This window comes from Teleopsis dalmanni, chromosome 2 (assembly GCF_002237135.1).
Source record: "Teleopsis dalmanni isolate 2A chromosome 2, ASM223713v2, whole genome shotgun sequence".
NCBI classification, from domain to species: domain Eukaryota; kingdom Metazoa; phylum Arthropoda; class Insecta; order Diptera; family Diopsidae; genus Teleopsis; species Teleopsis dalmanni.
This window is the reverse complement of record NC_051847.1, coordinates 9178581-9204943: the sequence shown is the minus strand read 5'-3', so window position 1 is coordinate 9204943 and position 26363 is coordinate 9178581. Positions and strand designations below refer to the sequence as shown.

At 26.4% G+C, this 26363-nt stretch overlaps 1 protein-coding gene across 6 annotated transcripts in view; it reads right to left on the bottom strand.

Moving 5' to 3' along the window:
* The window catches only part of LOC119685179 (A disintegrin and metalloproteinase with thrombospondin motifs 8-like), a gene marked incomplete at its 5' end in the record, with an annotated part of 62224 nt that overhangs the window by 23159 nt on the left and 12702 nt on the right, over positions 1-26363 (bottom strand). For all 6 annotated transcript variants that reach the window (XM_038099398.1, XM_038099402.1, XM_038099397.1 and 3 more), the window contains 3 exon segments: positions 3845-3949; positions 4485-4738; positions 6527-6653. In XM_038099398.1, coding sequence (XP_037955326.1) covers positions 3845-3949; positions 4485-4738; positions 6527-6653 — 486 coding nt within the window.

Here is a 26363-nt window from a genome sequence, read left to right as displayed (position 1 = left end):
AACTGAACTTAGACTCACAACAGCTATGATTGCAAAATTTTTGCAAAATCTTTGAATTGCTGAGATTAACAACGGTTTTTAAAAGCTTATGTGCGTTACTTTTGATGTGCGTTGCTTTCGAACCCTACAATCGGTCAAGTATTAATTGTTATATACATATTATTGGCATATTTTTTGGTACAATTAAATTTATAAATATTAAAAATTATAAAATTATTTTGGTTAAAATTTTCACATGTATAGGCGAAATGCAATTTGTATGTGTATTTACTTTTTATTATTTATTTGTATCCAATAACAATTTGTTTCACGACAATCACTATATCATTGATCTTTATCTTCATCTTCATCTACTGTATGCAACAATCTCACAGGAATTTGTTTAATAATCAATTTGTATCTTAATTGATTACTTGCATTCTGCAATAATTATATTTAAAGCTTTATCTATGACAAATTTTAGATACTACCACAATTGATTATAAAATCATTTGTAAGAATAGTAAATTTTTGTTTATTGTGGCAACTCTGCACTTAATCTGATGAAATACTTAGTTAATTACGTTTAAGCGCATAATTAAAAAATCATAAAAGCAATTTTTTAATATCGCATTAGAAGTCATAAAACATGCAATAATTATAACAAATAAACAAAGCCGAAACAACTACATAAACACACCATTATATCTGCAATTCAACTGCCTTTGAGTGCCTTTTAATCTGACATGAATTTTTGTTTAGTAATAAACTTGTATTTTTGTAAATGGATTAACAATTTTTTAATATACATACGTGCAGTTTTGTAATTATAGTTCTAGTTTTTTTTATTAAAAATGGAATTTCAAAAATGTTAACTTTTGAATAAGCATGAAGAATTCTGCAAAGTGAATTGAGACTTCAACAATATAACAGTAGATAAGACCCGAAAGGAATAGTTAAATTACAAATGATAAAACTAAAATGAAAACAGAAAATGTAGAGTGAAAGATATATATATAGACTTCTTAATAGAGTGTGTGCTCCAACTGAACATAGTGCTGAGAATGTTAAACTAAATTTTCCTAATATTTTTTTTACTCATGGAAGTTTAATGAAATGCAATCATAGAGTGAGAAGTTTCGAACGAAATTCAAAACTCTTATTCTTCATTTGGTCCTAACAAAAATGAATGCGCAGTCTTACAAAAGGATAAAAGTTAGGTTACGTTGGAGTGACTGCGTTGTGCAGTAAAGCTTATTTAAATACAAATATCCGAAACACTATCAGTATGCCAGACCTGAATAACCACTAGGCATAGCCTACTTTCAAGAATGACAGCTCTGTTAGGTCAGTTAAGAAAGAGATCGTGAACATCTTAAATTTGATTCTAGCTAATTTTGGGCACTAACATATGCAATGAAGAAAGGTTACACTCCGGAAAAAATCGTTAAAATGTAGACCAAGACTTTTTATTCGTCTTTTAATATGCAGTGACTTATCAGCACTACTCAGTTTATTCCGCTTTATTTGAAGCTGGTGGTTGGTATGAATTTCTAGCATATAAATCTTTTAGTTTGATAGGAATATTCTGGGAATAATTTTGTTTCCTTCTTTAAGAACCTTCTCTGTTGTGCTAGCAAAGTTCTAAAATGTTATTCAAAATAGAAGGGCGATCTAACTGCTAGTGAATATTTCACACAGGCTTTTATCCTTCAATAACTTTTTTTTGGCAAAAAATAAAATTTTTCAGGTATGTAATAACACAATATTTTAGAGATTTTTTTTTACTTTAGGAACCTACTCAGCTGAACAGTACATTAGGATTCATTATTGTGTGATGTTCGAAATGATTTCAAACTTTTTGAGCTTTTTACAGCAACCAAATCGATCTACAGATTTAAGTGAATCCCTATTATCCCTAATAACCTAATCTGATCTTTTTTTTTAATTTTTTAAGTTTTTGATACGAAAGCTAACCGAAATCACTGTAATATATAAATTCATTAATATTTTAAAAATTTACATACGAAACTTTTTGCTTAACACATGTTTACGATTTACTTGTATCTTGTAAGAATGAACATATACATATATATATATTATATATATATATATATATATATATAATATATATATATATATATATATATTAATAAATATATACAAATAAGTATTCATGTATACAGAATACTCTGATATTATATAATGAAAACTTCATCAATTATGGCAATAAATTATACTGGCTTTAATTGAAGTCACGTTGTATGCTTAAAATATTGTTGGTAACGTGTTTTCTGATGATTGTAGCCAAAAAGCTGATTTTCATTGCAATGAATTAGTGCATCACAAAATTGTAGTTGCGGAAAAATATTGCACTTCAGAAAAAATGACTACCACTTACTTTACCCATGCCAATGCAGCCAAATTCATTAAAGCTTATCACTGCATCAGTTGTTGGGTTAGCAGCGCACAGGTGTCTCACAGATTTGCGTTTCAAAGCCTTTCTAATTTCTTTTTACTTAGCTCTGCGGTACTTACATTTTTGAAGGTAGCCATAATTTTTGGTTTCGTGCGCTCAGACTTAGACGAATTTTTTGAATTTTTGTTTTTGTCAAGCGCAATGACTTCCTGGTGAGCAAATTACGTGAGTAACTTTAATTTATGAAACATTATTTAATATTAGCAAATATTAAATAAATTTATAAAAATATGGGTGAATGTTTTGCCTGTAGTGCAACTTATTTGAAACAAAAATGTTGAAAATGTTTATAAGAAAGCAATATTACGAACTAATTTATGGCAACATAATGAGCCATAAGATGTAAGTAGATCGTTGGGTGCGTTGTGATAACCTTGCTAAAAACTTCCTAAAATTATTTATTATTATTTCTATACAAGGCGAAATAGACTGTGGCAGAGATCATCTTAAAAATCGGTGATATATGCACTTTCATTACCGAATTTATTAAAAATGTAACAGGGTACACGATAAGTCGTATATGTATATGTATATTTTATGTATATTTGTTAATAAGTAATAAGTTAATAAGTAATCCGATCTGATGGTTTTTTTGGTATTTGATAAAACATTACCTGTTTCTTATTTTACAAAAAGTAAAAAGATAGCATTTTCTTGCTTTTATTTAGCACTTTTACAACCTTAACGAAAAGAAATAGAAATTGCGCGTTTAAACATTTTTCATACCTGGTATGATAATTTATTAATTTAATATACACATATTTTCTTTAAAATTATCTTTTTAAAGATTTATGAAACCAAATAAATTACATTAGAAATTTTTTTCAAATTCAAACTTGTACTATCTGTTATTTTATCAATTTAGCACAATAAGCTTTATAGATTGCGGTATACCATTGTCTTACTTATTAGGTTAGGTTATACCGACGATCCCAGGGGGATCCACTTAGGCTTATAGGCCCATTGTGATACCGTATTATTTAGAACCCATGGGCTAAAACCATCCAGAACCTTTAATAAAGCTTATGATACTATATATACTATATAGATGATGAATTAATGCACTTTCGTCTGTCTTACTTATTAATATCTCATCAATTATAAGACAAATTGTATTTCACATTTATAAATTATTCTATTAACTATTGAAATGTCTGAAGGTTGTCATATTAAATTAATTTAAGTTAAATAAAAAGAAAGCTCTGGTTTTTGTTATTAATTCTAGACGAAACTACTAACGTTTTAATCCTAGTCCATATAAACTCACCAATATTTTAATCATTATCTTTATTATAATTTTTACAAATTTTGTCGTAATTGCATCATAGTTAAATTTTAAAATATATCAACTTATTAAAATTAAAGAAAAAAGCTTCATAGACTTACCCTTGAGATAATAATACCAGCAATGCTTATACGTATTCTAGGACCTTTAAGTAAACGATAACGCAAATCTACGCCGTTCCAGAAAGAGATGAAGTAACGTTTCACCTGTTTGGAAGATAAATAAAGATATCAATTGTAAATACTGACACGTACTATTTAATATTTTAAAAATTCACAGATAAAATATCACAAAATGTAAGCACTATTTCTTAGAAATATAAAAGATACTCCTCTTGACTAATGATGTCTTGACTGCTTATGAATGTCTTGACTGCTTATAAAATACAAAAATAAAAAAAAACAAAATAAAATAAATATAATGAAATTGGCTTTACGTCGAAATTGTACAAGAGTAGAAAAATACAAAAAATTTTTTGTCGCTTCATTGTAAAATGAATTTCAAAATCAGTTTAACGACAGCAAAGATAGAATTTTTATTTTTCTAGATATATAAAAGGATGTGCTGAGAATACACCCATTAAGCAAGCACTAAAACGTGCAACAAACAGCACACCTTAATTTTGTGATCTTTTATTGCTGATATCATTAGGTAAGCAAATTCATAACTGCTTAATTTTTTGCTACTTTTTTAACATAAATGCCATGAAGATATTATTTATAGCATCGCAGGAAACCTCACCTGCAAATTATCTCCACCATGCAACCGATAACCATCGTAATCCACAATAACCAAAACCTCGGGATAAATGATGTAAGGTGCTTGCCGTTTAGCACGTGTATGCTCTTCTTCATCTTCAGTCAATTCATCATGCATAGCGTCTTCATCTTCTTTTGTTAATTCCGCCGTGTCATCTAAGTTTGCTGAACGCTTTTGGCGACGTTGCAGTTTTTCCAATTTCTCACTTGTTCTTAGATCATCGGGTTCCATAAAAGCTAGTGAAAACGAAAATAAATAATGTTTGCTATTGAATATAATACATTTTTTTTTATATTTTAAATTAATTTAATTTTTTTATAATAATCTATATGAACGCACCCACAGTCTTTTAAAAATATATTAATGGGTTTTTGGCGACAATCAAAAAATTCAATTCTCATTTTTCTCTTAACATAAGCAAAAAGTAAGCTACCATGTAGGTATTTTTTAATAATTTAATTTTGTATGGATTCTTTATGTAATGGTTTCATTGAAGGTTACTGACATAAATGTGCATAAATTCTTGTCCGAAGATGTAATCTGTGGTCAAGCTTAACCATAAAAAGTAATAACAATTATGCACGCTAGTATCTTTCGTGGCATGGTTTCGGCTGAATTTCGGTTGTTTTACGGTTCAATAGTTTGATGAACTTTAAAACTTTACAACCGGAGTTGTACAAGCGGATATATTAATCAAATATTAATTTTACAGATAAGTAAATATTAAACCGTTATGTGCATTTTAAACACATTAAAAAAACCGCTAACTGCATGAAATATTGCAATATATCTGTGACTAATATTGCTGTCTTACTATGTGGACTATTTATGGTTATTAGCAGCAAATAAGCGCAATTATAAAAAAAAATAAGGAAAAAGGAGATTTATTTTTTAAATAATATCGAATAATATTTAATGATATATTCAATATTAAAACTAGTAATTTTGGTAACTAACTTCTGACTGTTAGTTTTTGTATTGACAGAAGGTTTTCATTAGTAAAAAATCAAAAGTTATTATTATGTTATATGAACATATTCAAATACAAGAGAGGTGATATTAAGAATTGACATATACCTATATGCTTAGAAAATAAAAAAATCAGCAAAATTATTTACTGATGTATTTGTAAGGGTTTTAAATAGGCATTGAACATGTTTTCGTTAATTGCATTATTCTCTTGTTGAAAAACATTCATTATAATAGTTATGTTGCCAATAATAATAAGCTTACTTGCAATAGATAGTTTATTATTTGCACTATTCATTAAGATACATTTTGTATACACAAACAAATTTCTATAGTACTATACCTATACAAGACAACATCGTTTTTATTGCAAATTTGTTTTCCGAAACAAGTAAAATGATTCCGTAAGTAAAATTAATCATGTAGATAACCTCAATTTTGAAAATTTCTGGAAAGTTGAAACGTCTCAACCAGCATATATTCCATATCGGAGGTTAATATGTTATCGAACTTAACTTTAATGATATCGTGCGAGGAAAACCACGTACTTAGTTTTATATAATATTTAATGCAATAGACAATTCATCAGTATAGCTAAGAAATTTAAATATAACTATTTTAGCAATAAACAGTCAGGAAATGGAATCGCAAAAAAATATACCTATATTATTTAAGATTTTTATAATATTGGGAATTCAAATCATTTGATATATCTTTATGCATATTTTCACTCTTCAAGAAAATCATAAAGTTTCCATATTCTCATAAAAAAATATATTTAACTTTATGTTAAATAAACGCAAAAGTCGAACCAAACCAAATTTAACAAAACTAACAGTTTACAAATAATAAAAGTTAAAATTTATATATATTCTTTTATATTATATGGAATATATATTATTATCACACTTTACCTAAATATGATTCATCATAACTAGATTTTTATTACATACACTCGTTTCATGTCAGCTTTATTGTTTATAAGCATAAAACTATAGGTACAAGAGTACATGAACTTATTTAGGTACCGGTTAGGTACATGTTCTGGTACTTACCAAAATCACTTAAGTGTTCCAAGGGCTGTGCTTCACGTTTATATATTATATGATGTGCTTGTTCTTTATTTGGGCTCAATTCATGTGGCACTGGTTTAATGACCATTTCATGACCAATACTACCTTCCTGTAAACAAAAGAAATAATCAATTTAATGAACAATAAACATCATTTGTTTCATAAGTTTGAATAGATTGAATTGATAGATAAATTGACATACTTATAACTATATTTATGACTCATTATATGCAGTTTAATGATTAATTTGCATTTTAATATCCAATAAAATTGTATTGATATGATATGATAACTCATTACTGTGCATACAGAAACGTTAATACGTTGGCAACACTTGACCTGATTTATGAGCTAAAATTTATTCAAATCAATGCATTATAAATAGTTTCGCTAGAAATCGATATTTTGTTGTTGTTATTTTTAACCCTGAACAATAACAATCATAATTGAATATATTTAACAAAAAAGGTTGATTTTGTTTTAAACAAACAAGTTTCATTTTGTATACTAAAAACGACTTATTATTTGATTTTAAGTAAGACTTGAGAAGGGATGGAAGATACATACGGATAAATATTATAAGTACTTATTATTTCTAGAGTTTATTAGTATTTTTTAATATTATAGCCGATTAGTGTAAATATTGTATTTGAAAAATAATTTGTTCTTCGTTTAGTTAAAGTAGGTTAGGTTAGATTAGGTTGAAGTGACGGCCTTGTGTACCAAGAAAGCCCACTTGAGCTCAAAATAATGGCCCGTTGTGGTACCACAGGAAAGTATAAATAGTTTAACGTAGCATGAAGCGTTAAGATAGCTTTTTTAGTTGTATGTATTAATAATAATAGAATATTCTATTACTATAAAATATAATAGAATATAAATAAGATTACACTTTAAATTTATTTATTATACATATTAGCAACTATTAATTTATTCAATGGATAAATGAATACCTTTTTCTGAAAAATATAAGTATAAGAAAATATAAGTTGTGAATTGATACAATAAAAACTACTAGCGAATATACATATAGTAAACCGGTAGATGGTAGATATCATTGACATCCTGTCTTTTAAAAGGAGCAACCAACTTATGCTCAAAGAAATGGACCCATTGCAATAACACACTAGCTGTTTCAATGAGCTTTATGTGTAGACACTACTAAAAAATTTAGTATCACAATGGTTTTAGTTCAATTTTTTTTCTTTCTCTAGAGATTAGTTTTCTTCAACAGAAATTTGAGTGACTTTAGTATTTCTACATTAGAATTTTCTAATTTTCTAATATTTCTATCAACAAAACAGTCATATAATGTAATATTTTTTGTCATGATAAGTAGTTTTGTGAATATGTTGTCGAAAGAATTTAACAATCTTCTTAGTAACTATATCTCATAAAATTAATAGTAAGATGCAATACATATAAAGCATATACACCTTGCCTCACAAGATAAATAATTAGATAGTATTAAGAAATTTTATTACTAATACAATGTTTATTGAGTTTCATGTTTGGCATGTATAGTTAGTTTCTCAGTACTAATATTGCTTAGAGTAAGTTTTTCTTATGTTATTAATTCAACAATATTATTATTTACAGCAGCTGCTGCAAAAAAGTCATCATCACGAAATTGAAATCGCTGGTAAAGCATTAAGAAATATATTTTTATTGGTGTATTATATTCAAGCATTCTCACAGATTGACATTCTAAAAAAAAATATCCGGATCCTTTTAGGATAATCTAGAAAAATTTACAGATAATCTTATATGTAAAATATATAATGATGAATTAATGTATTTAATATTATCACTTATAGTGGGTATTTAACTGATGTCTAACAGAATTTGTTTAGAATATCTAGAAGACTTTTTCCAGAGGTCGAACGGTACAATTACCTACTTTAATAATAAGAGAACAAAATTGATAATGAAAATTTGAATTAAAATAAATTTTCTAAAATTTGTCCCACTGTAGGGCTTCGTTTAAATAAATAATACTGACGCATGGCGTATGGAAAAATACATGAAAAAATTCAATAAAAATTAATAAATAAAAATAATCAATTTTAAAGTTTGTATCTTTATTTATTTAAATGCGCATGTGACATTTTATGCTAATTTAAAGTCTTTTTCCGCTATTTTATTAACGATTGTGGCTTAATTTTTGCGATGAATTAAAATATTTTTATATTGAAATTTAAAAATAAATATTTAAAAGCAGACAATATATATTATTAATTTAAAAAAAAAAAAGTACAACAATTATCAATTTATTAAAGTCGAATTCTTACAATTGTTATTAATATATTAAGGCTTATAAGTCTGTACCGGTGCTTAAGGAAGGAGGAATGAACTTTAGTGCGGTGATTACATAGCCATCTGCGTTGTTGTAGAGCTACTGTATTTTCGATAAATAACTGATATAATAGTTAAATCAATTTTTGGTTATTAAGCTAATTTAAAATTAAAATTAAAAATTCGCTTTTGTTTCCTTTTATCTTTTAATCAAGATTATAGTTAAATACTTTTTGCATGATTAAGCAACTTCCTCTGAATATTTTTTGGCACAATAACTACTTGCTTATATAGTAAGAGTATACTCGTATTTATAATTTAATTTAGCGCAGTTACGAATAAATTTAATTATTTTTATATTCAAAATGTATTAAACATTAAATCATATTTTTAATTATTCATTGACAGCTGATATATCGTTTTACTTATAAGACTGCCAACTGTAATTTTGTTGTGATTAAATTATCAACTTGAACTTGTTCCAAAGATTTTGAACTCGGAAGCAATCAGCACTGTGGAATTTTGTGCCGGTGCCAAAGTCAAGTGGTTTTTAAAAGGTTTTTGCACTCTGACTTACCAGCGATAGGAATTAATATAAGGAAAAATAATTTGACCAGTGATAATCAAATTTATTTAAACAAATTGGAACATTTTCATTGAATACAAATAAAGCCTTTGGGTAAATATTAAGATTTACTGTTAACAATGTTTCTTTCTATATCAATAACTATTACAGATTTTTATGCATTACTTTAGTATACATTGTATAAAGGCTTTGTAAATTCTTTTAAGTTATTATATTGAATATAAATATTGTGTAAATACTGTAATAAGTAATAACTTGTTGATCTGATGTCATTATCCGGATGCCTGTTTTATTTGTGTCGACTTATTTTACATGCAAAATTAATTTTCATATATAATTAAATCATCAGACCAAGGTCAAACAATTCTTTAAAGTATTTATTATTTGCTGACCATGGAATTGTTTTGATATAATAGGTAACACGTGACCAATGATTAATTGTAATGATATAGTATTAGGGATTCTAAGTTAGTTAAGCCAAAAACGTGATAAATATCTTTTAAGTGCTAATGAAAAGTAAAAGAACTTATTTGAATTAAAATTTCAGGAATTTCTTTTGATTAATATTTGTTAAAAGATAAGTACTTCATCGCCTTGAATTTCATTTGACCTTGATATTAAGCTTTAAAATATACAAAAATCCATTTAATAATTAATTTAATGTCAGCAGATTTACTGAATTAATAACTGATGACTCTTAATATTCTTTGCAAAGTACATTATTTAAAAATATTTGTAAAAAGAAATATACTCGTCTATTGAATAAAAAAATATGATCTTATATTATAATGTGCACAAATATCAAGTCATTTTGTAGGCTTTTGGACATACTTAAAAGAATAGTATATTTATTCTCTTTGATATTTTTAAATGTTTGAAATGTGTGTCAAATTCAATATCATGTACGTAACCGTAATTGTTTTCTTAAATGGTAAATAAAGGAGTAAATTCTTATAGGTATTTTGGAAAAAAAATTCAAGAAAAATTAAGGCAAATGCAAAATAATGTAGTATAATAAGCACACCAAAATCTATAATATTGGACCAATCATACTGTTAGGTCCATAAATTTATCGAGATAAGTTTACCTTACTTTCTCCAAGGATAAAATAATAGTAATCAAAATACCGGAGTACCAATATTTCTTTCAATAATAACAGTAATAACCACAACATAAAAATGATTTTGTACAATCAATGTCTCGGCGAAAACAAATGTATACATAAACAAAAGTCTTAATATAATTATAACAAAAAAGATATATGTTATAGAGATTATTTACAAAACAAAGAACCTATTTGCATTTGAATGTAAATTAAATAATTCAATATAATATTACTTATTGTTATTTATGTAAAAAAACTAAACATGAATATTATTTTATTTATATATTGTATTTCTATACTAGCATACTATTGCAAAATCCAAATATTTTGTCCTTGTAACTATTTCTTTAGAAATATCCGAACTCATTATAGCTTCACACGCTCGAATCATGCATGCTTTCCATAAAGAGCGCTAAGTTACTCTTCATTCATTACTTAATGACAGTAATTTGCATTAGCAATGAAGAAAAATATTACGCACAGATATAAAATCGTAATTTTTCTTCATAATGTTTGTTTAAGATTCGCAAATGGGCTGGCTTAATGGACCAGTTTAATGAACAACCACAGACTGCAGTGCGCATTATATGCAATTAGCGTTCAATGGAAGATGTTAATTTAAAAAAAAATATCTTAGATTGTCTAATTGTCAATTTCATAGAAAATTCACAAAAGTATGTGCATATTTGTTTACATGAATAAAAAAGTTGTGAAGGTTACAGTGAATTAGCTGCTAAATTATAAATTTAATAATATTAAAATTATTATATTATTAGAATAATTATTAATATTATTATTAAATTAATAATGTTTAACGTTTAAAAAGTTAATAATTTTAACTAAAATTTGATTTATAAATAAGACGCAAAATATCAGCCTTAAAGTCCGCCATTAAAATATATACAAAAGACTTAAGCGACAAACTATATTACATTGATAATGTTCACTGTATTTATTCCGCTGTTCAAAAAATTTAGAAGTATAATTAACTTTAAGTTTAGTTGATTAGTTGATTAACTCAATAAAATCCTATGGGTTCACTGTGTTACTATTGTATAACACGGGAATTATGGAACCATTTCAAAGATGTGATAAAACGCAGAATATGTTTAATAATAGCTGTATACACTTTCACAAAAGAGTTAAAACTTAAAGAACGAACTCGTTTTGCTTCTAGCCAGAGCTTGAAAAAGTTTACAGAAAAAGGCCCGACTGTTTCCTTTACTTCCTTGTACAATTACTACAAGAATTGAGTTTTTGTGAAGCTTTCTGAGTAATTACAGCTTTTGAATGTTACACATTGTAAATATATTTCTAAGCCTTTTTTAATTTAGAATATATAATTATATTCGAATATATAATTATATTCGAATATATAATTATATTCTAAATTATATATAATTGTGTGTAGATTTGGGAAGACGGAACATATAATCTCAGTGGACATTTATTAATTCTCAGATGAGCTAGCTTAAGCAAAGCTTAAGATATAATAAAGAAAACACAGTTTTTGTTTTCTTGATCATGAAAAACTGATAACTGAAACTGAAACGTGGAACTGATAAAAATCATAACATACATCACATTCTTGGCTGTAGTATGATTGTAGATTATTGGTAAGGCTGAATTTAATCAATTCAATGATTATTTTCAATTATTCCTTTGAAGATGATTAAGTAATAAGAGACTAGTAATTCTTTTGACCCATGTCATCTAACGTATCTTTAATGAAATGTTTATAAAAGTTTTAATGTTTTTCTTTTGTGCTCTGTTTTACTGTAATGTTTTATTGATTAATCAAGTTGATCATATTCCTACTTTTATTAATTCTATAACTAAACAAACAAACTCTGAACCTTATTACCAATTCGGGATATCGAACGAATTTATTTGTAGTGCACACCCACAATGCACGCCCAGTTTTCATTGCCTTTCCTAAATTTGTTCTAATTTTAAACAGATTTTTGTGTGAAAAATATTTTAATTTACTTTTGTTGGTTAAAAATATATTTCAATTCTTAAAAGGTATAAAAGTTTAATAAGCCACTAAAATAAAAAACTACAAAGGAGAAAAATGCAAGATACTTTATTGCCCTTACAATTTATGTAGACAATTGGAATGGATTTATTCTTTATTTTTTTATTCCTACATTTGGTAATACATTTTTTTACATTTTCATTTCTTGATCAAAAAACTGCCGCTAGTTGCAACTTTGATTCCAGGTTGAGATTGGAGTCACACCATTTTTTATTGTTTTTTGTTACAGTCGTAATTGTGTAAGAGGTTCGTTAGTGAATTACATGGCGGATACTGTAAACCTTGCATGTCGTTAGGTATAAATACATTTTCTTATCATATATCTGAAGTGTTAATTAAGTAGTTTCACTTTCATTCGTTATTAATAGACTTAATTATTTAAAAATAATAGATTCTATATATTATAATTAATTGAATTATTAAACATTAGCTAAATATATAATTAAAATAATGCTGCTATTATTTTAGACATCTACATCGGTACACTGAAAAGTTGTTGGTTTCATATACAAATGGTGGTTCTGAAAGAGCCACCAAAATTGCTAATCCAAATGACCAATTTTCATAGGTGTTCAAATTTAAGAGAGGTTTTCAGAAAGTTTTTTTTATATAGTATAACATATAGTTTAAAAAACTAGTCAATGTACTGATTAAACATTGCTTCAAGTAAGAAAAAAGTATTGCGAAAGCAAAAGAATCATTTAATAAGTTTTATGAAGGCTCTGTATGCTTAAATCACACTGTTAAAACTAGATTATTAAAATTTAAATAATGATATATTGAAGTCATACCTCTCATTGACAAAATATTAGAAACGCTATATTGTTCAAAAAAATTTGAAAAATTTGGGACCAAAAGAGTATCGCATCAAACAAAAATTTAGTACTAATTAAAAATATATAAATATTAATATATTCATATTCATATAAGATAGTATATATCTTTTTAAATTGATTATATTATTTTAAAATTTATATATATGTAAGACACAATTGTTGGTAGATATCTTAAAAGGTCATCTTAATCTACGTTACCATTTCAAATGAGATGAATCTAGTGAATTGATACAATGTTGTCTATAGCTGAAAAAGTATAATATATTTTATCACATTATTTGGTCATGAAGGAACAAAATCAGCAATAAGAGAGATAATGGGACGAGAGCTCTGTATGAAACAGGATATTAGAAAGGAACTCTTTAACGGGCGGTATTCTGGCTTTCATTCCAGAAGTTTAATGTCTTCTGTTTAGTTACGGTAGCACAAAATATTTACCGTAGTGGTAGTGTCTGTCTATCTATCTGTAGAGTAAGTTTTTCTTCTTAAGCTGAAACAATATAGCAAGTGAACTTTATTAAGCAGTAGCAAAGCAAGTAACATTATATTAAAAATAATTAATTTAATTATAGTAGCAAGCAAAATATAAATAATTTGAATAACCATTATATACTTCCGTAAAGCAATTTAAAATATAATAATAACATTATCAAAATGTATTCGCTCTCATTAAGTTTTATTATTTTAGTAAATTTCCAATATTGTAGAAAAAAGAATAAACGCTGTTTTTATATCAGTATTTTTTGTGAACAGAGTACAAGATTTCACTAAAGAAAGTCAAGTAGTGATGGAAGCAAATACTTAATCCGTAACCGCTCTTACCACTACAACTAGAAACAGTTTTCATTTTGGTCAAGGTTAAAACTGAGTACTTGATTTTATTTTTCTATTTAAAGTGAGTGAAGCAAAACTGAAAAAAGAATTGTAAACAAAGATAAACTCACACTTGTCAATGTACAGATACCACAGTTGTGGAATCAGAATAAGTCGGCTTAGATATGCATGGCAGCCACATTTCAATCTCTTTTTATATTATTGACATTTGCTTGAATTCATTCTTTAAACTATCAAGACTTTGAGACTACTGTGAGGTTGGTGCGAATGTGAAGTTTCTAAAACGGTAGGCGCAAGCGGTACTATAACAAGTGTTTCAATTGCTGCACTTGAATACTTCATATCGCTGACGTGACTTTGACCATAGATGTTGGTATCATGTACACTACATCCAGAATTTGTTGCTTAGTTTCTTTAGAAAAATTTTTAATTATTATTTTAAATTTATTTAATTATTATTAATTAAATATCTTTGACAGTATCTATACAGCTGCAACTAGTCCGCACGCCCGATCTTAACACTAACACCGCATGCTTAACTGACCATTAGAATATAAAAAGATCATATTTAGACTAGACAAAAAAGTGTGAATTGCACTTTAGCCGCTCCATGAGTGCGACGCCATATAGTGGATGACCTACAAATTGCTCTAATAGTTGGCGTTCTTAAGTTGAGCGCTTGGGCGATTTTCAGCAAAAAGTGCTTTAACGATTGGACGATTATTGTTAATTGGTAAATAAATTAGTAACAAATTGTTTTGTACTTAAGATTTGTTTTGACAAATAATTCAAAATTAAATTTAAATTTTTGTTATATGATTTTTTGGCTAATGACTTGTGGCTTTGAAATATGTGATTATACTATGGGTATCTTAATCTTTTATTGATTAGACTTAAAGTTCATTTCAACAAGTTCAATGCAAATTATTTTGCATGTTTGACCAGTTTTTTAAATGTTGAGTGCAATTTTTGTCAAAGTCATTTTGGCAGTTATCCTTGCACTTTGTCATTCATGCGAATTGATTTGAAAATAAACACAAAATTTAAGACTGATGATTTCTTTTCAATTTGGTTTGGTAGTTTTAAATGTACTCTATCATATAATATTGTATTTAAACATGATTAATGTGATTATAAAATTTTTGTTTTAGTTTTTATCTCACAACGTTGCCACTGAAATGTAATATTTATTGATAGATATCACTGATAGCACGCAGCGTGGGAAACGATTTCGTTAGACTCAGAGAATTGGACCCGTTGCCATTTCCATTGCACGCTAGTCGAAAGTTGAATTTTGGACAGAAGCAACTTGAGCAAATTTACTCTCTATTAACTGCGAGGTCTCTTCATAACATCCATCTACTTCTTGACTGGATTACTGTTTATCACTTCAACAGACTAAGCAATAACTGATCTTAGATCTACATACATCTCCGAGGAGCCTCTAGCTATTCTGAGATTCGATAAGGCGGTGTTGGAAAGCCTGTCGGTTTTCGTGAATAGTTTCAGGGCTGCATAATATATTTATCTGCCATTTTTTTCCTATGTATCAGTTAGAACGATAATCAAATTTATGTCAATACTACTTCTACTACTACTTTTTAATTTAATCTACTAATCTTAATTATTGAAAGAGTTTAAATTGTTTTCAGAGAAAATCGATTAGATAATTATAGACTAAGTAGCATAAAATTTTTTTATAGGAATTTTTAAAGTTTTACGAAGTTTTTCTAACATCAGTTTTTGATTATTACTTGGCATTGAAAGGTTATCAAGTTGGGAAGTCTAAAGCTAAAATATAATATATATTATACAAAAATATTTGGCATTGGTAAAAAACAGATAATCTTGTTAAGAAACAAAGGAGGATGTACAACTACTGAAACAGTAGCAAACGATATCTTTGCAGATCAAAATATTTAAAAAATTTAATATAACGTAAAGAAAAAAATAGTATTTAACATAATTTATATTGTACATTGAAAAGTATAAAATAAATGCAATATAATTAAAATAAATTGCTCACGGCAACATTAAACAAAATAAATAAGCAAAATATAAGTATCTAAATTTGTTAGATTTAATATATCTAAACTTATTTAAATCTTTATAAATAATTAATATATTATTTAGCATTATAATTGCAATATTTTTATTAATTTGCAGCGCTCTTCGTAACTTCATTTATTTGTCAGTCATTTTATAATACTATATATTGTGACTATGTTCCAAATCGTATGCTTATTTTATTTATAATTAAATTTGTTAAAATTATTGGTACACTAATTAATAAATTAACAATTTATCATTGCTAAACAAAAGTAATCAACGCAAATTTGAGTATAATTTTGTCTTATCATTGAAGTGATAATAAAATGCGCAAGTCTGCATAACACATTAATATATTATATAATTATATATATATAGATATATATATTTATTGTGAATTTAAAAAGAAAAAATTAGTACGACTACAACAAACTTATAGCATGTTCTACACTAATTTCATGCTTGTGCAAAAATCCGTAAATTTTTTGCGGTTTCTTCAATGGTACAAAGTGTTACTTTGTATCTTTTATCTGCCGAATCTGTTGTTACCATTGTACGCTAATGGCACTTAAAATATGTTAATTTGCAGACTATCTTTTATCTAGACTTTTATAATTTTTTTTGACCAAATAATATTCCAACTTTTATCGAAATTTATGAAAGGAACATCACAGTAGGTGTTAATTTCTTTGTTAAGCTAATTTCGTTGATTTTTGTGACTTTTTATTCTTGTGGGCACTTTTGCGTGCAATGAACTTGTTTTCGCTAAATGTTAAGATTTAAGTTTATTTAAGTAATATTTCTAATTTATAAGCTTAATAATTCACAGTAAGCGTATATAAGCTAGATAAGAAAAAAAATTGTTAAAAAGCATTTGAAAGTGATGATGGTGCCATTTAAATTTAAATTTGTTTTAAAAATCTTGAAATCTGGGGCTTAGTATTGTGTAATCAATTAAAATAAAATGATTCAATATTTTTACCCATATAAATTAAAATATAAATGTTTATATGGTAGTAAAACATACATTGAAATATGTATTTCAAATATACTTTTACTTTTGACATCTTGTAAAATTCGTTTCTTGGGTTCCTATAAAAATATTTAGAGCCACCATTGTTGTTTTTTTGTTAAGATAGTTTAGAAATATTGCTTGAATCGTGTGTAATCAGAACGGACCAAATTGGTTAAAGTATATCGATAGTAAAATAAATAAGTCGTTTATCATGCTGTTCTGTTTAACAGCTCCCTATTGTTTTGTTATGCTTAATATATATCAGTTAATTATTATTAACTATACATTCAACTATTCAGTAACTGTTGTTATTAAGATAACTAATATCATTTAATATCAGCTATGCGGCATACACCTTTCAGTTATTTTAATAGATTGCAGTTCACACTCCACACTCCATGGTTCTTTGCAACCATGGTATAGAATTCCAGATTACAGATTGCATATCTAATAACTTCCCTATAAGTAATTCTCTCAACTATTTCGCTTACTTCACCGCATTAACTTCTTTTCATTATTATAGTCTTCGCTTTCCGGAAGACATAAATGTAGATTTATAAATATTAAGCTTCAAATTTACAAATTTGACCACAATTTCAAATTTCACAGACTACAAACTGAAATCTTTCATTATTTACTTAAAAGTGATGATTTGAAGCTGCAATAGGTTTTGCTTTTGGATCGTCACAGACTACTAGCTAAAATATTCATTATTTATCTCAAAGAGATAGTTTGACTTTGACTTTCGATGTATTCTTTCTGATAGTAAAAATGATTTTCTTAATAAAAGAAATTTAAATGCTTATAACAATTTACAAAAGTTTTGGGTAGGCTTTCCGTGATTTATATTTATTATATTTATTATGTTTATTAGTCGTGATTGATATTATGTGAAATTATTTAATATAATTGTAATATTGTCTGTAATATAAATAAATATAAATAAAGCATTCGTTAAGAGAATTACATCGAACAAGATCATAAGTATGAAGGAATTTATTTGTACTATAGAAACAAATATGGTTATGTATGGAATAATGAAATAATAATAATAGAAACAAATAACTTTTATAATAAATTTAGATTATGAAGAAAAATAGTTTTGTATAATGTTACTTTAAATATTTCAATTTTCTATGAAAGAAACAATTATTTCAAATTAAAAATTTTTATCATGAAGTTGTGAACTACTTAACAACGCATCTTTATATTTTCTTTTAATGGCAGTTACGCGTCGAAAATGTTTATTATTTTTACGGTACATATAAAAAGATATAAATATATATATAAAAGTAAATATGTAAAAGTTAATGTATAAGATAATGATTATTGCTTAAAAATTATATAGTGCTCGCACATTAAATTTAACTGATCAAGATAAAAAGTAGCGAAATGACATTTTGTGAATTTAACACTTTGGCTAAAATGCGGAACATTCAACAGACTGTCGTCTATAAAGTGAAATATCGTTGGAGAATAAATGGCTTAAATATATGCACTACGTAAAGTATCCACAGTACGTAGGGGCATTAATAGCTTGCAGAGACATTAATAGCTTGAGGATAACTTGATAATGCCAGTCACGTATGACTTAAACGTAAGTGTAGATATAAGTATATACAATATTGAAATCTTGACTTATAAGCTTAAAGAAGTTTTTGCCAAAATAAGTGATATTATACAATAAATATTGAATGTAATTAAGAAATATATTAATATAAAATACATTTTGGCAAATATTAATATAATTAATTGTCATTGCTGACTCTTTTTTTTTATATTGGTTTAACAGATACTTTATTTGGTTTTTCTTTTTGTTAATAACAAAGTTATTTTGTTCCCTTGCCCATTTTTATCAAAGCCCCCTTTCTTTACATATCAATGTCAATATATTTTGTTGTATTAGCAGCTTAAAGTTATTTATTTTGACGCATCGTCAACAGAGAACGACCGCTGATATAAGATACCAATTATCTCAAAGGTTAAATAAAATTACTGTTTTCAGATTGTTAACTGATTCAATATTGTACATTTTGTGTAGATATTTTTATCATCGATTGTCATTGGTCATTGAAACCGTAAGGCTCTGAAAGAAGTTATTTGTTAAATGATCAATAATCGGAGTGCATTGAACTGCCGAAATTAAAAAATCTTCAATATTTAAAAAGTAATTACTTGGCTGTTGAGTCAAAAAGATCTTATGTATTTTAAAAGAATTGAAATAAGTTTATTTTTAATGGAAAGTTTTGTTTTTGGATTAAATATAGAAAATATAAGAATTGTTATACAATAATAAATATAATAAACAAAATAGTATAAACCATACGTAAAATGCCAAATGAGCAATTGTGATTAATAAAAGGCGGTTTTACCCTGTTTTCACCTAAATTGCTTAATGAATATCATTTAGTAAATGTCTGTATTATATGTAGTTTTAACTAGACATCACTACACTATACTACTTCTCAATTCACTACAACATTTAAAAAACAAATTGTTCTTCTATATGTATAAGTTATTAGTAACAAAATTTTTTAATAACAAAAAAAAAAACAAGTTTCATTCTGAAATAATAAATAAAATTAATCAAATAGTATCTTAATGATATATATCTATATATGTATCGCAAATAATGAATATATAATGTGAAATAATTTAATATATATAATCAAGTCATCACTGTCTGAAAAGCATATGTATATATGCATTGAATTGACTCATTTACTTCAGCAATTAAATCCAGTTATCAGAAAGATTTAACCATATTCAAAAGAAATTCTTTTAAATTCACAAGAAATATATCAAGAATATTTGGGAATATGAGTGTATTGGATTTAGTGAAATTCATAAACTTGGTTGGTTGTAGATATTTTCCTACATTCAATAATTAGTTATTTTTTGTCGTTTTACTACCGTACCCATAGCAATAAAACTAAAAAGATATATACTAAATCTATCAGTTTAACATATCTTTTATCCTTATTTATAAAAACCTTTTTTATGAAAGATACAGCAAAGGTGTGTTGCAACTATTTTAATTATACAATATAGCATTATATATAATATATTATATACATATATGCATACAATATACATATACAATATAGTTTGTTATATTTATTATATATTATGTATATTATATTATATATACTTAATATATATACAGTATTAGAAAATTATAAAAATCTGACTGAGTTCTAGCAAAGTCCAAAATTGTTACCAAGTCAATGTAACAAATTCAATTTTTTATATTAATATATATAAAACATATTGCCTTGTTGTATTTATTATGTAGGTTCAGTATTTATATTATGTACTTGTGTATTGTCATAAACATTCTCTTTTGGTACAAAATGTGGATATTGCGCTTAAATAACGATTTGCTTTAATTAATTTTTTGCTTTTGTTATGCTTTTTATTGACTGAAATGAATGCACTAATGCATGAAATATAAAATCGATAAGCCTTTCATATAGTAATAATAATGCAATAAATATGTTGTTATATATTTAATTATAAAAATAATAGTATTAACACATTTACCAAACAAGTTGAGTGCTAGCTGATCGTACGAAGGAAGTAAAAGTTATAGCTTCAGAGCAATAAATAAACCTCAAACTAGAATAAATTGTTTACATATAAACCTAACATGTACATATATATTTTTATATAAATTACATGTACATGCAATTACTAATTGTAATATTCTACATTTTATACATATGATGTATACTAGATACATTTTTATTAAGGTGTTAACAAAAAAATTAGTCTGTATCGTGTGAAAACTGCTCGTCAACTCCAATGTGTTATAATATCGAATTTGATACAACAAAATTGAATGCACATGACGTTAATTGAAGGAACATAAATAATTTAAATATATTCTGTAGTCAAAATTATCATTTTCATTTGAATTTATAATTAAAAAAACGCTTGCAAAATAAATTGCCATAACTTCTTTCTGCAAGTTGGTAGCACTGTAATGTGTTACCAATCAAGATTTAAAAGTTATTTGTTAACCAGTATGTTTATATGTTATTAGTTATATTTGTAATTATACGTTTGACTGTTGTGTAATAGCTTTTGGAGAAAAAACTTAACGGATCTGATCGAACAAGGACCATACGTACCTGACACAGTCGCATGCCACTATTTTCAGTTTCCTTTGTTAAAAGTATCATTTCAAGGAATGGGTTTCGGATCAATTACAAAACTACTTTGTAGGCCATGGTATACTTGACCCATCAATAACTTAAAAAGGAAGAGACAAGCGCTGGAAAAGTTATATTGCACCTACTAGTGCAATAAAGATGCCAGGTCTTCTTTAAAGATGCAAATTTATTTAATTTATTAGATTCGACTTTTTTTGACGGAATGAGAGATAATAAACTTTTTTGAGCAGTCTTTTGGGTTAAAATTTAAGTCTAAGGCTAAAAAAACAACAATTGAAAGTAATAGACCCTAAAAAACAACCAAAGATATATAAGAAATTAAAATTTAAGTTGTGCGTTCAAAATTTTCTGTGATTTATCATATATGGACTGTTATTGTTAAAAGAGATTATAGTACATAGCGTTCTATTAAATCTTAAATAATTAGAAACAAGGATTAACACTTCTATAGTTGTATTAATTTTGTAAGATTGGATTAGTTATTACTGACGTCTGCTGGTACGGTTATTCCCAACAAAATTCATCACTAATTCGATAGAATTAAATATGATTAAAAAAAATATATCGGTTCGATTCTGGTTTTCGCTTCGACAAAAATATCGGCTTTTTTCGGTTTTCGGTTCGGTTCCAGTTCGAAGCCCTGCTGAAAACATAACGAAAAAAAAGTCGGTGTAGTGCCTGCACTGATAGTTATGCAACGTCTGAGAAGGTGACCAAAAGTTTATTTAATTTTTTTAAAGTAAATATCAGATTTGTCAATTTGATATATAACATTTTTTTTAATGTTATAAAAAAAAAACAAATTAAAGTATCTATTAATAATTTATAGGTCCACCTAATATAATTACACATCAACTTAAAGAGTTTCCTTTGTTATACATATGTATGTATATTATTAACTTAACTGAGCATATGCTGTGGTCATTATGAAAACGGATAAAAGGTAATACAAGTAAAAAATTAAACTTAAAATATAGTGTAAACCTGTTAAACAATTTACACATAAAACCCATTTAAGCAGATAAATTACAAAATACCACACCTAACTGAGCCAAGTTTAGTGTAACCCATTTGCATCCAAGCGATATGTAAACTTATACTTTTTTAAATAATCACAAAAAAAAAAATTAAATAAAAATGAAACCAAGCTGCCAAGGAATGTAACAGTTTAAAACAATTCAAATTATTTGAGCTCTGTTTTTTCTTGATATAATTTTTATATCTTTTGACGCGTAACACTGGTGCTTAATATCAAAATTTCATAATTTTCACTGCTTCGTAAGTTATCATCTACACACAATGGTCGGTTGAAAAGGCGGTCCACAGTGGACTGTGCCGAGTAATTAAGCCTTTTGAATTTTGAGCAGATACTCTTGCATCCACTACTTTGCGGAGTTTTAGTTTGGCTAGTCTAAATTTATCTGATTTTTAATAGAGGCAACATAAATTTAATGTCATTACTTTAATGGCTGCTATTACTTCAATGCAATACATTATGTGAATTCGAAACTGCTAATTGTATTAGTTTTATTAGGCAATTTAATTGATTGAATTTGGGTTGAGTTTGGCACAGTTTTTCATATCTGCAAAATAAGATCAAGTGATGTGTTGGTGCATAGTAGTTACCAGCTGCTGTGATGGCATAATATGTCAATTAATACTGACACAGTGATTTGTTTGTATTCAAGATATAACAATTACTGATTATAAGCTAATTACATATAAAACAACAAATTTGTGACTAAACTATCTGTACTGAAATCGTGTGGGTATGCGAATGAGAAGAGATGGTGTGAAACATTAAATCTACTATTATATAAGAAAATACGAAAAACTATATTTTAATAGGTTTTCTTTTCATGATAATATTTTTTTTTTTTAAAAAATTCCATAATGTTTTATGTATAACATGTAAGTAAAAATTTTCTCTAGATAACTGCTGAACTACACCCATAGTTTTTACACCTCATAGCATGTAAAACCAGGAAGAAAATCTTGTATATGCATAATTTGAGTTGAAAAGATAAATTTATGTGTAAAGTGTTTGGCAGCAAACACAAAATATTAATAATTTAAAAATATCTAAAAGACAGAGAGACAACGAGACAACGAGATAGACTACCGGACATTTTGACAGTTCAGCTTGTTGTGGACACAATATCCAGACGTGTCGCTTGAGTATCGAACTTTTTGAAAATAAGAAATATGTTGTCAAAAGTGTGCCAATTTTTTAAGCCATTCATTTACTGTTTGCTTGCAGCATTTACATTTAGCAACTAGAAGCTTATGTTACTTACTTAGCTACTGAATTATTTAAACAGTTAAAATTAAACATTTTTGTAGGCGCCTTACCGCTAAATTTTCCATTATCTAATATGTCTGTCTGCCTGTGCTGATTGCATAGTAAAGAGAGGCGTGATATTCATTAGGTTTATTTACCACAAGGAATTAAGCTCCAAATTATTATATAGTTAAATTTTGTTTCATACTGATAAGATTATAATGAAATTATTTTGGCTTGTAATTGTTATATGATAAGAACATACCTATATGAAATGTTACATACTTCGATAGTAAAATTAATTTTATACTAAAGTCTTAAAATGTTGATATATCGTTAATATTAATTAAAAATAATATATAAATAAATACAAGTGGGCTATACATGTGAAATAAATGCCTTGATTCAATTTTGATTAATTGCTAATTTATGTGTATAAACTATCAATAAATTTATATTTTATAAGTTATTTTATATGTGTGCGCTAATATTAATGATAGCTTAGTATTAGTGAAATTTGAAACGGAGTTAGAAAATATTTTTGAACAGGTTTTTAGAAAAGATATACGACCTCAGTAAATAAAACAGTATAAAGAACAATATATAAACTTCACTATAACTTGATGCAGCCAGCACAAGATAAAAAACTTCGTGGTTCAGGAATTTACCGTCATGATAACAGAGAACAACTACGTCTCCGTATATACTCATATTATTGTTTCGGGACATAAATCAATTCAACACAAAGATTGCGCAGGATAATGTTAGTACAAATATAAATATAAATTTTGAAATAGCAGCCTTCATTATTAAAATTAATAACAGTCAAAATTGAAGGAAACCTTAATTATATATAAACCTTAAATAATGTACAATGGAAATAATATAAATGAGTTGATAATATTTTTATTTCATTTTTAATCAAAACTTTTCAGTTTTGTCTGAAAAGTCAGATAAATTTTAAACATATTTCAAATGTCTTGAAATTAGTATAACCAAAAACGTTATGATAAACAATAACAATTAAGCGATAAATAATAAAACTAGGTTAAATACTAAAACTACATAAATAAAATAAAAATGTCAGAGAATGTTTAATTTATACAAAAGATACAGTTAAGTTCAAGTTTTATGATCACTAAAATATTAAGTTTTGATGCATTTTTTTTTTATCTAAAACTGACATCAAAGTTTTTAATTATTAAAATTTATATTTATGTAACCTAATATAAATAACTTAATATAAGACAAAATGTATGAATACATTTTCAGAAAACAAATGCAAAAAATGTTGCACCAAAAACGAACGTTAAATTATTATACAATCTGAAAATATAATAAATTTTGTTAAAATTAGTGCGACAAAGATTTTGGCAACAAACGTTTGAAAATGTAAACATTTCAACAGTAGTTTGACCTATTTAAAGCTGAAACAAAACTTAATTGAAATGACCTGAAGTGTTATACATATATAACATATTTATATGATATATATACTCGTTATATATGTATGCTCATAACGAAAAATCAAATGATGTGAACGCAACAAGGCCTGTTGGCAACATTGTTGAGTTGCTGTTGTATAAATGTGTATATGTAATATTCAGCTACATGTTGCGTGTACGCTAGATACATATAACAATACATATTGTATCTAAACATTACAAAAACATTGAGTCAAGCACGTTACAATAATGTTTATTAATCAATTATAAGATCACTCAATAAACACAGTAGCTTGTGTGGTTTTGTTATGGGTTGCATGGGAAATATTAACAATGTGTGAACGTTTATAAATAAAAGATAGCAAATGCTTGCAATTACAAATAAACTATAGTTAAATTACTAAGATATAGATCCTAATTCAAATAATTCCATGGAAATTTAGATTTCCTGCAGGCAGCATTTTGAATAAATCTATCATATACTATACTAGAGACACAGTCATGACACTAGTTCATCATTATGAATATATATTTGACATATTAGTTCCTGTTTTGTTTTATAAAATTGAATAATATCTTTTGAAAACAGATTAATAATTAAATCAATAAAATGTATAAAAAATAAACTGTCACCAATGAAAAAAATGTTAATATAGGAATGAATTGTTATTTGCATTTGTTTTTGCCGGATGCAGACAAGTAACTGTTACTAAAATCTGTATAAATAACATAACTGCTGACAATATAAAAAACCAAAGGTTAAGAAGGTGCATAAGTAAATTTATTAAAAAGCAATAAAATATCAAATTTTTTTATATGCATATAATTAAGTCTAAATGCCAAACTATTCAGTGTCGATAAGTAGCATTTCAATAAAACCAATTTACATGTTTGTACCTTATAGATACTATGTATATCAGGATATCTCGAACTTTATTCTTATCCTTGCTTATTATAAAAAGTAAATCAAGTAAGAACCATTGTTTTCATAATGGCTAATAAACATCTTACGAGCAGTCTTGTTCTTAATTTAACCATTTCAATTAAATTTAACCATTTTTGATAAGTTTTAATATATACATATTTTGTATAGCCAATTTTAAGTATTTATTGTATTACATGTTTTACATCATCTTACATTTGATATTATAATTGCAATT